At 34.7% G+C, this 13,976-nt stretch overlaps 1 protein-coding gene and 3 non-coding genes across 4 annotated transcripts; all 4 read right to left on the reverse strand.

Annotated features, from left to right (window-relative positions):
* Positions 1 to 6,604: 6,604 nt before the first annotated feature.
* On the reverse strand, positions 6,605 to 6,685 carry LOC143618123 (small nucleolar RNA snoR77Y). The gene has a single exon (XR_013150955.1). It is a non-coding gene; the product is annotated as a small nucleolar RNA snoR77Y (small nucleolar RNA).
* A 35-nt stretch (positions 6,686 to 6,720) lies between these two features.
* On the reverse strand, positions 6,721 to 6,874 carry LOC143618124 (small nucleolar RNA snoR2/U65). The gene has a single exon (XR_013150956.1). It is a non-coding gene; the product is annotated as a small nucleolar RNA snoR2/U65 (small nucleolar RNA).
* Positions 6,875 to 7,036: 162 nt separating this feature from the next.
* LOC143618125 (small nucleolar RNA U49) lies at positions 7,037 to 7,105 on the reverse strand. The gene has a single exon (XR_013150957.1). It is a non-coding gene; the product is annotated as a small nucleolar RNA U49 (small nucleolar RNA).
* Positions 7,106 to 10,932: 3,827 nt separating this feature from the next.
* Positions 10,933 to 12,596, reverse strand: LOC143618122 (inositol diphosphatase DSP4-like). The gene is made up of 5 exons (XM_077090444.1): positions 12,284 to 12,596; positions 12,109 to 12,202; positions 11,942 to 11,999; positions 11,265 to 11,308; positions 10,933 to 11,184 (listed from the first exon to the last, which is right to left on the reverse strand). The coding sequence occupies exons 1-5, from the start codon at positions 12,481 to 12,483 to the stop codon at positions 10,933 to 10,935; spliced, it is 648 nt and encodes a 215-aa protein (XP_076946559.1). The 5' UTR covers positions 12,484 to 12,596.
* Positions 12,597 to 13,976: the final 1,380 nt, after the last annotated feature.

Consider the following 13,976-nt stretch of genomic DNA (forward strand, 5'->3'; position numbering starts at 1 on the left):
GTTAGTCGGCTTCAACATATTAGGTCATGTTCACGTACACATCGACACCCACCACTATCATCTCCTTTGAAAAATTTATTGGAATGTTTGAAACCAGTCAAGGGGTTTCTCCTTGCAATCGACCGATTTGGATAATGATGGTTCTATGATGAATAGTCGTAGTCCAAGATTTTATTGTTATAAATTTATTTAATGAAACGATTTTTATGTATATGAATAGGCGGTGTTTGAAGCAAATCATTCAGATTTAAATATGTTCATATTTACATCTCAGAGCTCAGGTAGCACAAACGATTAGATGTCATTAGATGTCTTCAATGATTGTATCACCATGTTCTTTATTTAATGTTGTTTTACTTCATTAAATATGCATGGAAGTCGACAATGTCATGAAACTAATAGGTCGTGATGTTGTTTCCCTTGGATCAAGTTATATATGTTTCAGAAGTTATCATTTGGCTAAACGTTGATCACTTCAAAAAAGCAAATGTTTTACGTTGTAAATAACATCGAAGAATATTAGAGTAATATCTAAAATTTTATGCTCAGACTATATTATGATCTTACTAAAGGGACTAGGACTGTTTGTTTAACTAACTCTTGAAGGAAAACTAAATTAGGTATTTATTAAGATATATTATATACTCTTAAAATTGTTAGAAGGTATTAATTAATGAATTATCATTCTTTTTTTTTCTTTTTTGAATCGCAGATAATATAATCATGAGAGAGGAATGAGCAAACAGTAATAGTACCGATATCGAACAAATACCATATCATATTGGGTAACTTGGGTATTAATACGGTACCAACTTTTTATAGTATACTGGGATAAGCTCTTTCAGCACCGTATCTATATATTTAGTTGATTAGTCTTAGATTACCGTACCACATTGAGCACTTTTGATACCAAAACCTGATGATTTTCATACTCGAATTGTTCGATACTAGTATTTTGGTATTGTACCAGACTACCAATCATCTCTGGCATGAGATACATCAATCCACGATTATGTATTCACCTTTTCTTAAATAATAATAATAAAATAAATAAATAAACCATTGCTAAGGAAGAAATTTTTTTTCTTTACATACAAAAAGAAATTGTTAACAAACCTAAAACGATACTATATTTTTACACAAAAATACATTAGTATATAAAGTTGTTTATTTGAATTATCAAACTTACAATTAAATAAGCCACAAAGATTAATGCATTGAGTAAACGCATATTATTGAAATATTTAGTCCATAAAAAGATTATAAAATGAAGTTTTTCATGGTAAACGAATCCTTTAAAAAGGCAACTGATTAACAACACACCTAGACGTGCACAAATCGGGTTCAACTGAAAAACCCGAACCGGTTCGAAACCGGTTTTTTCACACCGGGTTGTAAAATGGAACCGGTTCCAATCAAGAACCGGTTCGGTTCCCGACCCAAACCGATGCCCAATATGCTAACTTTTAAGAACCGGGTAGGGTATAAACCGGAACCGGTTTTTACGTAAAAACCGGTTCCACCGGTTTTTTTTGAAATTTAAATATTATAGCCGTTAGGAACCAGTTCCAACGGCTATATAGTCGTTTTTGACCGTTGGAACCGGTTTTTTAACTACAAATAGGTTATTTTCTTACTATAAATAGCAAGGTTTGTTTGTGTACTTGTTAAACCAATTCCAAAACTATAAAACACACTCCAAACCACAATTAACCTTAAACCGACAACAAATGGCAACTAATGATGACGTTGTTATGGTGATCGAAACAACAAGATGCCCCGATGTTTGGGTTCATTACGATTTGTGTCTCATGACCGACTCACATGAGTTGGCACGTTGCAAATATTGCTCGAAGTTTCTTAAAGCAAGGTCCAACTCGACATTACGAAAACATACGATTAAGTATTGTCGAGAGAAAAGAAGGTTGGAAGCTAAAAAAACGGAAGTGGGAGAGTCGTCCGGCTCTACAACCCAAAAATAAGTATTCCCGGATTAAAACGACGGACTTTGTTTTTTATGTTTTAGTTGTTATGTTTAGTATCGTTTATGTTTTAATAATGTTTGTAATAGTTATTTTTTAAATAAATAAAATGTTCGTCGTTATTAAAAAAGTAACAAAAATTAATCATGAGTAACAAAAGTAATTATAATAAAACAAATCAAAACTAAATATTAGTTGAACAAGTTACAAATAATTTTACCAAAACAAATAATTACAACTCTTCTTCGTCTTCATTCTCGTCTTCACCCTCGTCTTCGTTATCGGAAGAAACCCCGTACTCCGCCTCCTCATCATGAATATGACGCTCTATTGGTATTTTGTCTTCAAAGTTCGCCTTGTGTTGTAGATGATCCACCGCATCCAAATGGTCCTTTAGGCAAATGCAAACCTCTAGAGACTCGGGAGTTAGTTTTGTTCTTCACATAGATAACACCCTCCCACTAAGAGAAAAAACCGATTCGGAAGCAACCGTTGAGGCTTGTACGGCAAGCAAATCATGAGCCATGGCGGATAGAATGGGAAATTCGTTTTGTTTACCTTTCCACCAAGCCAACAAATCAATATTGCGAATTTCGTCGACCGTTGCACCCTCAACATAGTTTGCTCCACTATATCGACCAAGTTCGCTACTTGGTGTGTTTCCTTTTTGCCTCTTAGATGCCGATTCACGAATCCCATTCATCAAGTTTATAAGTGGTCATTGCACGGCCTACTAGTTGTTTTTTTTTCACAAAAGACGATCTCATGCTTGGACCATACATTTGAAAATAATGGTCATAAAGGTCTTGAAGGTTTTTGTTGAACTTGTCCTTCGCTTCCATCGACAACTTCGGGTCAATCTCGTGCATACCTAAGTTGTCGAATATTTCCTCAATCGTTGTTTCAACCCCATTAACATTCCAATAGGGGTTTAATGCGACGGCACAAGTAAAGACCGGCGGTATGTTTTCAAAATATTTTATGAACTTTTCTTTCATCACCGCAACAATATTTTCGAAGAGTTTGTTCTTCTCCGTAAAGCTTTTAAAAACACAAGACATATAGTACAATTCTTGCAAAACCCAACAACTAGTAGGGTAATAGACTCCCGATAATTTTGTTGTTGACTTTTTGAACATGTCAAGATACTCCAACAAATAACCGACTTGGACCCAAACACTTTCCGGAAACATATCGGCCTCGGGTTCTTCAACAAGATTGTTATGAAAACCTTGTAAAGTTTGGCGTTGGGCAAAAGCACACTTTAACATATGACAAGTTGAGTTCCAACGGGTTGGAACGTCCCAATTCGGCCCCAAATACTTTCTTTCAACCGACTTGCAATAGTTCTTATATTCAAGATGTCTTCTTTTACCACTTTTAAAGACATCTTGTAACATAAGTCTAAAGTATTTTAAATCATCACAAATGTTTTCATTGTCAAGACCTATTTGAACAACCAAGTTGATGATACGTGCAACACATCGGACATGAAAAAAATCCCCGAAACAAGGTGGTGAATATTTAATGATAAATTTTTCAGCCGCCTTAGTATTGTTTGAAGCGTTGTCAAACGAAATCGAAAATATTTTATTTCTCAAGTTGTAAGTCGTTATAACCTTATCAAGTAATTCAAACAATTTTTCGGCGGTATGTGGGAACGGGAAGTTTTCAAAAGCGATGGTGCGTTTCATCAATTGCCATGTCACCGGATCAACCCAATGAGCGGTGACACATATGTATGATTCGGGCAACCCGTGTGGTGCCGACCAAACATCGGTAGTTAAACTAACCATGGCTTCTAAAGAATGAAAAGACTCGATTAACTCTTTTTTAGCACACTCCCACAACCTGATACAATGACGTCTTAAGGTAGTACGACTTACATGTGTGTATCTCGGTTGTAGAGTTTCGCGAATCAACGACGTCAACTCCGGGTCATCAAAGTGGTTAAATGGCAAACCTCGTTGAATAACGAACTTTGCCATTCTATCTTGAACTTGAGTCGTGTTGTAACGAAATAGTGTACCATCTTTACCTAAGTCAATTTGATCGATCATGCCAATCGCTTTCAGTGCCTTGCAATATGGCTTCTCGATGTGCTTTCTCAAAGTAGAGTTGGAATCGTGCTTTAATATTGAACCACATAGTTTGCAACGAGCCTTTTGATAACCTTCGTCATCCACAATCAAATCCCAATTCTTCCATATGTCTTGGTTGCGGTTATGGTTGACTACCGTAACAACCCTTGGGTCCTCCGTAACAGGAACGGGGGCAATAAAAGCACTCTTCTTAGCCTTCTTGTTAGTTTTTTTGATGGGTGCCATAATAATATTTAGTTGGATGGTCGGGTAAAGGAACGGGTTTGCTAAAGGAGTAGTATTTTAGTTTGTTTTTGAGTTTGGTGGTGAAACAAGTGGTGGAAACAAATTATATATAGGTTTGGGCATCAAAAACCGGTTCCAACGGCTATATTACCGTTTGAACCGGTTCCAACGGATCTATTGTCTCAAAAACCGGTTCCAACGGCTATATTACCGTTGGAACCGGTTCCAACGGCTAATTGGTGTCTAAAAAACCGGTTCCAACGGCTATATTACCGTTGGAACCGGTTCCAACGGCTAGTTTGACTTTTGTTTGACCCTTCAAAAAAAACCCGTACGAACCGGTTTTTCCAGGTACGAACCGACCCGGTTCCAATTAAGAACCGGGTAGGAACCGGGTTGGAACTGATACTGACATACAAATAGGATAACCGGGTACGATTTTCGGGTACAAAAATACCCAAACCGGGTATTGTACCAACCGGGTTGGAACTGGAACCGGTTCCGGTTCGGTTCCACCAGTTAGTTTCCGGAACCGGTTTTTTTGTGCACGTCTAAACACACCGATACACTCGTCTTTTGATCCGGAGAAAACCCCTCACATAAGCCCAACAATCGTGAACACTCATTTGAAGGCATGATAGTGTGTGAGATAAAACTCATTTGGTTAAGACTTAAGAGATCCACTTGGCGAACAACACAACCTCGCTTGGGCTCGACAAAACTAAATGACAGGGGCATTAATTAAACCCGGGTCACATGAAACACCAACTCTTTCAACTATCACTTAGTTATGATGTGAAATTATTCAGAATTGGATAAATGCACATTTTAGGTGATATTAATTTTAAATTATATCCACAAAACTGGATGGTCTAGTTTAATTAACTTTTCATTAACTTTATAAAACAATTTAAACCATCCACTTTAATTATCATTTTTTGAATTAAAAAATATTTTTCCTTGTTTGTTTTTAGTTTAAAGGGTATTGCTTTATATGTACTTTAAAAAAAATCAATCATTTTATTGTGTGTGTGTTTGCATGCGGTTGTTTTATTCAATGTTTATGCAATTTTAGATTATAGAAACAAAAAATAAGATAAAATATAGAATTGGGTGATTATTTGGAATACAAAGATGTTTAAAAGTGAATTTTTATGTATGAAAGCGAATGAATGAAAGTCTGATTTGACAAAAAAGTATCTTACATTTAGTTTTTTTTACTCATCTACTATTTGGTCATTAATAGTTAAAACAAAAGGCTTTCAGTTCACACTATTTGAGTATGAATATATGCACGGGTGCATAGATGACAGTGGTATGACATGGGTTGAAAGGTCCCCTAGGACCCCAACCCCTTTAAAGAGGCTAATGTTACGAAATAAAAGTTTGGGCAAACAAACATTTGGCAAAGGAAGACACATAAGACCAAAATACAAACTCTAAGTAGTGCAATTAGTTGGTCCAAAAATAAGCAGAATAACACTAAATATCCGCGGAATACATGCCATGGGATAAAGAGTGAAAGAAAAGTGATGAATAAAATTCAATTTTACATCCTCCTCTTTTAACCAAATTCTTGACTCAATGAACTTTGAACCAATAAATCCATAAATTACATGTTCGATTGTTTATCTTGTAACAATTTTTACCTAACAACCAAAACATAACGTCAACTCTCATTCCGGTTTATTTGTCCCAAAATCATGTTTGTTTCTATTATTTAGATAAACGGGCAGCAAATAACACGTCTTACAAGTTCATCGCAAATTACATTTGCGTCTTCGGTAACTCATCTATGAAGTGACAACTAAAAACTCAAACTAATTGTCCGGTGAATCTCTCATCAAAATACACAAACGCATCACCTCGTCAATAATGCTTCACGATACCAATCCAACATATCCAACTAACACTGCCTATACAGTATATTATAAACAACATAATACGTAGTGTCTTCATTCAAGCATTATGTTTTTAGTTGTAAATAAGCTTCGTAAAACAATTCATAAAAGTAATACAAAATTTACACCATACATAAGTATGCATAGAAAATATGCCAGAGGAAGGCTTAGCCTAGACTAGTAACAGTCACAAAATCAAGGCATTTTAACACCCTCACAATGAACCTATTTATGCCTCTAGAACAAAGCCAGCAAGAATTAACTTGATAATTAAACCAATCAACTTGCAGCCGAAAGAGGAGGCAAATTAGCTAATTCAATTATTTCAACATTCAATAAGTATTAACAACAAATTATTATTATTATAAATTTTTGCAAAATAAGAGTAGTTATAAAATAGCCTCAGATAGTCGATCTGTCATCAATACGATATCAGTCGGTAATTCCAACATTTAAATTAAATCATCATAGGCTAAAAAAACCAAATCGAATTAACATATTAAAAGCAAAAAATGTAATCGCATAAAACGGCTCTGTGAATGAACGGAATAAAAGCAGTTCACAGGTTCCTATAAAATGCGAAACACACAAAAGTTTGTTATGGGTTCAATCATAGCATCGTCGGTCAATACACTTTTGGCTACCGTCGACGTGGCATCGAACCTAATAATAATAATAATAATAATAATAATATGAAATTATAATTGAAGAGACCTCAGAGACCCGTTCCAAATCACACACACAGCGGAAGAGGCTAAACAACGAGTCCAGGCCAACGAACAGAGCACGGAGATCGTGTTAATTGGGGGGTGGAAACGCGCCGCCGTGGTACGCTGCGGTTTAAAGTGTCATACGGCACTTCCTATACTTATTGGGGATTTCTACCTCATTGGAAACTTCACTATTCATTAACGAAATAGAAATAAATGGAACAAAATGAAAATGAACAGAAATCTAGAAGATGAGATTGATGAAGCTGTGAGAATGAATAATGGAGTAGCAGATAATAGGTTATATAGAACAGAGACTGCTGTGTAAACCCTAATTTATGTGGAGTTAGGGATAACGTGGCCCATGAATGGCTGTTCTTAGCCCAATTTTTATTTAGCTTGCATTATGAACTTGGGCTTGGGCTAACAAGTGGAGTGACTAATACACGTGTAAACTTGCTTGAGTTAATTAATTAGTTGTACAAAGTAAAAACATGAGGGTGAAATGGTGAATATATTGTTTTAAATGTTTTAAAAATTAATTACTAATGTTTGTTTAATTTTTATCAATTTTAAATATCATTGTTAATAGTATTATAGTTTTGGAATTTGTATTGTAGAGGATGAAATAAAATAGAAATCGAAAAAAAACACGATAGTGGTTTGGATAGATGTTAACAAACTCACAATACACCTCGGTATACACGATTATAACTCTACTTGAAAACTTCTTGCTAAGCAAGGTGATTACCACATTTATATGGGTGGCAAAAGTGATGCGGCATGATAACATGCTTAACATCGCATCGGGGTGTTAAGGTTTCAGCGGTAAACAAGGAAATGGTAATAGGGCAGCAAGACATTTAACAAGGAAATGGTAACATGAAAAAATCCCATGCTTACGTGGTAGTGACGTGACGTGACGCTTTAGTTTGACGTTTAAAACCCCACCACAACAAGTTGCCTAATGACTTAAACTTCTCACCAAATTGATAGTGACCACCCTTACAAAAGTATCCCTAAGATGGGCAATGTTGCCATGAAAACTCTTGCAATCTATCTATGATGCACCCCTCCTTTATATAAATGTTGTGTATGATAATACAAATATTGGTACAATAACTCAGAGAATTATAAAAATATTTAAATTTCTAAATGTGTTGTTAAGTCAGAATGTTAAGAGCCAAGCAACGAGCAAAGGTCTGCTTGGTTCGGTTCGGCTCGAATATTTTTAATTTATTTTATATATAATTATATATTAACAAATATATAAATATATAGACAAAACACATAAATATAAGCTTACAATTTTTTAACCCCTTTAAATTTTTCTTATTCGGTCAATTTTATAATTTTATTTGTTCGTTTCAAGTTTTTAAGACTCGTGAACAACCCTACTTACAATATTCATCAAGGTTGGGCCTCAAGCCACACATGGGCCCTTAAGTTCGTAACCCAAATACTGAACATGGATCATTGATTGGAGTACATATAATGAAATGTTTTATGTAGCCCACAACAATAACAATGTAAGCCATAGCCACGTAGAGTAGATCAAATAAAATCGATATTCGATGTAACTACTAACTAGCCGATACTAAATCGAGTTTCAGATCAGTCATGTTTATCAATTACTAGAATATTCAAATCTCGGCCCACAACAAAAATAATGTAAGCCGGAGCCTTAGCCACGTACTCTACCGAATAAAATCGATATTTGATGTAACTAGCTGACACTGAACCGAGTTTCAGATCAGTCATGTTTATCAATTACTAGAATATTCAAATCTCGGTCTCGACCTGGTCCTCGGGTATGGGTTGATGAAAAGTGAGAAAAAACTACCATGAAAGTTTTGAGCGACTTTTAATAACTAGTGGCCTAATAATTTTAAACCTACTCATCCAATTCCCACATAATATAAAATAATGACTTACACCAAGGATCATGCACCTCACGAATTCATACTCAAGAACCAACCGAAAGTACAACTACCATGAATCATACATCTCATGAATTCATATGGTAGCAAGGATCATGCATCATCAAGAATTCATGCACCACATGAATTTATTAAGCTGCATCACATCTATATGTCATGATCGATCAAAGAGACTAAAGATCAGACACAACACGTATTGAGGAATTTACAATACAAATTTCAAAATCTATTTATCAACATTGCAATATGGTTCTGCGAAAGAATGTAGTTTGCATTGAGGGAATGATAATCCTCTTTAGCCTCGGTCTTTGAGTAATACCCGAAGTGGTGAGAACCGATCATACCCAAAACATGCATCGCCTTCCTTAGAGCGGTCTTTGGTCATGTTTTATGTAATTGATGGTTTAGGTTAATATTGGGTTTGATCTGAATAAATGGTGCCTTAAAAAATCTGGTTATAAGATAACCATGATTTGGAAAACTATAAACACTTCTTTGGTTTCCATCAAATGGTTTTATTGGTTCACTTCTTCCGGTTAACATGTTATTTGCATTATGTAATAGAATCATAACCCTTTAATGACTCTCATCACAAATTCCTTAATAACCTTACTGGTATCATATCGTAAAATCATAAATTCCTTAAGGACCTCACAGATTACATGCAGGATGATATTCGAAAGAACACCTATAAGATAAAAATATACTTCTTTAATGTGTCAACATGATACAATATAAGCTGTCATTTATCACATAACCTAATTAGTACAATATAAGACTATTGTTAGGCCATGCTTCACGGATTCCACTCTCGGCACTTTCCCCTCTATGTCCATGGTTTATCTACCACATAGGAAAACAATGTAGTTAAGCCAAAATGCAACAAGAACACAATAATCTGATCATATCATATGTCAAACTTTTTAATTTTTTTGCTTTCTCACATATAAAAATCGATTACTGTTTCTACTTTCTTTATTAATTTATTATTGTTGTTGTTACATGATAATATTTTATTTATCTAATTATTGTTTAGTGTATTAGGACCATATATCCTTATTCAAATATAACTACTTGTATGTTCAAATCTAATGGTATCAACTAGAGACAAGAAAAGACAAAAAATATCCAAAAGCAAAACAAAGTAAAAGGGAACTTCAAGGAATATAACAAGAGAATCTGGTAAGGGCCAAGTAATCATATGATTTCTAGTTAATTTCGCTTTATGTTCGAATAATAAGGTCAAAAGGTTATTTATCAAAAAAAAAATTAATAATTTATATTTAAAAGTTTTAATAAACAATTACCAAAAAACAAATGCCCCCTAACCACAAGCAAGAGAATTAGATATTTGGCTATTTTTCCTTAGCTACTTAAAGAATAAAACCAAATATTATTCAAGTTTATATGGCCAAACTCATCTAAATTGGATATGTATAAAAAGACAAAAAAATAAATAAATAAATACCCTTGTGTTTTCCTCTTAGAAAACCCAACTGCTAGTGATGCTGTTTCCACAATTCATGGAGAATGTGATCAAGATTTGGTTTCACATGTGAAGCCAAAAGCGGATTTTGTTCTCGGGATTCGCGTGCATATGCATATGGTGCTTGTGGTTCTGGGCTTGTGTGTAGCAAGTGTAGGGATTGTTAGTTTGTGGAAGTGTTTTTAACATATTATGGAGTTTTGTAGGTTGATAATGTGACTGATTATTGTGAATTAGTAGGCTTTGTTATACGCCTTGCTTGCGGTGCGCGCATATAATGTATATATGTGTGAACCCTCGGGTGGGCAAAAGTAAAAGTGCACTAATTTTGACGTTATTTTACTAATCTCGTGAAAATAACGTTAAAAGTGGCGGAAGGTTAATCAGGCATCATGTGGTGGCGTTGATAGCCGAAAGACAAGGGCACATGCACCAATCAGCTGGTGTCCCTGATGATTGAGTGCTATGTGCCTTATGTCCAAGGCTTGATGCAAAACTACTATCGAGCCGGGGGTCTCACCGGAAGCAGCCTCTCTATCCCTATGGAATAGAGGTAAGACTGTCTACATCTTACCCTCCTCAGACCCTACCATAGCATTGCTATTGGTGGGATATACTGAGTACGATGATGATGATGATGATGATGTGTTTTCCTCTTAGAACATGAACATGGAGATGCTGGTACATCTTTAAAACCAGAAGCATCAAACACCTCCATAAACCTTTGATCTGAAATTCTAGCCTTTGCAGCTGCAAATCTTTGATACTCATCAAAAATTGATGTCAAACACCATCTTTCAATCTTTCTTAAACATCCCACTAGACAACCGGTTCGATGCTGAATCAATCAACAATATCATGTCAAATTTAGAAATGCATATATAGTGGGACCCATTCATGCTTAAATAATCATGTTACCTTGCCTCTTTTGCAATGAATCAACAAGGGGTGATTTGTCACATCTGGTAAACAACAAGTGTTAAATGTTTAATTAGAAAAAAGGCCTAAAAATATTAATACAAATAGCTAATAATTTTGCTTAAATCAATATGATAAGGTTAGAACAGTCATTAAAAGATTAATTAATACTCATATATATATATGTTTGTTTTATAGTCAATCATTTTCCTTAAATCCATACCATAAGAAACTATTATGTTTAGGTTTTGGTTTTTTTCATTTGAGCTTGAAAATTTTAGGTCGAAAAAACAGTTGGCGAAAAATAATAAATTTAGGTATGATTAATTTGTTAATTGTAAGATAATAGACTATTATATATTTGATAAAAAAATATTGGAGTTACATATTTATTAAATTCTTATAATATACTTAATATAAAATATAAAAAAGAACAAAAATTTAGGAATTCGGTTCGGTATTTTCGATTTCGGATTGATTTTTTCGGTTTCTTGCACACCCTACGATAAAATTAGAAAAGTCATTAAAAAATGTTTTAACGGACAAACATTGCTATTCATCATGTTCGTTCATTTATTTATCTAATTGAACAAAATTAATTATTCATGTTCGTTCATTCAACACGAATGAACATAAAGTAAGTTACGGCCGAACAGTTTGCCGCACAGATTGCGTACCTAGAACAACTTTTAATGCTTCACGAATTGTGGTTTCAGGTATGTTCACAAACGGTTCCTGCATAGATATTAAAAATTAAAACTATTACATACTTTTTATATATTCAATTGAATACTTATATAGAATTTATCAACTAAATACCGTAACCGGAAGCTAGAATCTGTACCTTAGTTCCTTCAATTCCAAATTGAAACAGATGAATCCGATTAGCCTTCAGAAACTCAACGTTATGCTCCGGATACGGTTCCGGACACAAATATCTAAAACAATTAACACAAACTGGATTAATTAACTGATTAATCTCACAATTGATGCTAAATTAGACGCAGAAAGTGACGTACACAATAGATCGTAGACCTAGGGTTTTAATGAACGGGAAATTGGCGGTATCAGGGAATCCGGAACGGAATATGCCATTGTCGACCATGGAGAAGTTGAGAGGTGGCGTGTAGAGGTCCTCATCGCCGTTGGATTCGAAGTTATCGGATTGGACGGTTGCGATGGATGGATGAATGTCATGTTGATGTTGATCGAGTTTCATTGCGGTGAGTGTATTTGGCGGTTAATAGTTGCAGTTGCAGTTGCAGTTGCAGGTATGAAGTTTTGTTTTATAGGGTGTGGGGGTCAGTGACGATGCAGAGCATAGGTGTCGTGTGATAAGAGGTTGGTCAAAAATAGCATAGAGGTGACGCTTTTCGACTACCTTTTTTGAGTTTTTTCTACTTCTCTAAATAATTTTTAAAACAACCAAAGAACGAATAAAGTTCGATTATCCGGAGGAAGAGGCAAATGAGCTGAGCCGTTCATGAATTATTTGAGATTGGTTTGTAAAAAAATTTGATCGACTCGAGCTTCAACAAACCCGAGCTTGAGCCTAAATGAAAACACGTTTAATACACGAGCTCGTGCTCGAGCCAGCTCACGAGCCTAAACGACTGTGTCATTAATATTATTTTTATAATGTATATTTGTATATATTTAATAATTACCAATTAATCTATAAAATGTTAAGAAAAAATATCTAAATAATATATATTAGGTTATATATAAAAATATAATTGAACAATATATGTGTGTGTATATATATTAATTAAGAAATAGTAAATGAGTCGAGCCTCCAGCCGAACACAAACTTTATAAATAGAGATCAAATCAAGTCAAGCTATGTGAAAATAAAATGAGCCGAGCTTGAGCCTAGACGAGCTTGGGCTCGGCTCGGCTCATTTGCACCTCTACCCGGAGTAACCCAATAACAAAATGAGAATCCATACGACCATAATCACAAGTAGCGCTGAGTTACCTAGGTAACACCGAACCCCCATCTCTTGTTCCGGAGAAAGCTCGTCACTTGAAGGCCACTGTAGTAACCCGAGAACTTGTCATTCATTTCAAATCTTAACTTTTACTCCGGTTTCGTTTGAGCTAAGGCTTTTTATTATTCAAAAAAGAAACTGCATTACATATCTATCTTTAGAATATCATAAGTTACTTGCTCAACAATAAAATTCACTAATCATCAATCTATCTATATAAATATCTACCAAAAATTATACGTGTCACTTGCTGGTTGCTTCCCACCTATATCAAGTCACCAAATTTCTTGATTCATGATTTGAGACTTCTCTTGCGTTTGACCCGAAATCGCGGGTATATGCCTTACCAAACCTGAATAGTCCTTAAATGTGCTATAATATCTCATTTATTTGTGAAACTCTTTCATAATCAAACAGTAATTTACGCCGGTCATGAGTCACACCAAACCCGGATAGCCCTTAAATGAGATATAATATCTCTCTCTCTCTCTCTCTCTTTTTAAAAATAACATCTTAAAAATCAAACAATAATTTTTGCAGGTCATGAGTTTCACCAAATTCAGATAGCCTTAAACGGGTTATAACATCTCATTTATCTGTTAAATAACTCCTTAATCATCAAACAATAATTTTAGCAGATCATGGGTCTCACAAAAGCCAGATAGCCTTTAAACGAGTTATAAAATCTCATTTATCTATGAAACTCTTTTATCATCAAACT

The sequence above is a fragment of the Bidens hawaiensis genome, unplaced genomic scaffold, assembly GCF_021521415.1.
Source record: "Bidens hawaiensis isolate Kalapana, Puna unplaced genomic scaffold, B.hawaiensis_p1.1 tig00063714_1, whole genome shotgun sequence".
In the NCBI taxonomy this organism is placed as follows: Eukaryota; Viridiplantae; Streptophyta; class Magnoliopsida; order Asterales; family Asteraceae; genus Bidens; species Bidens hawaiensis.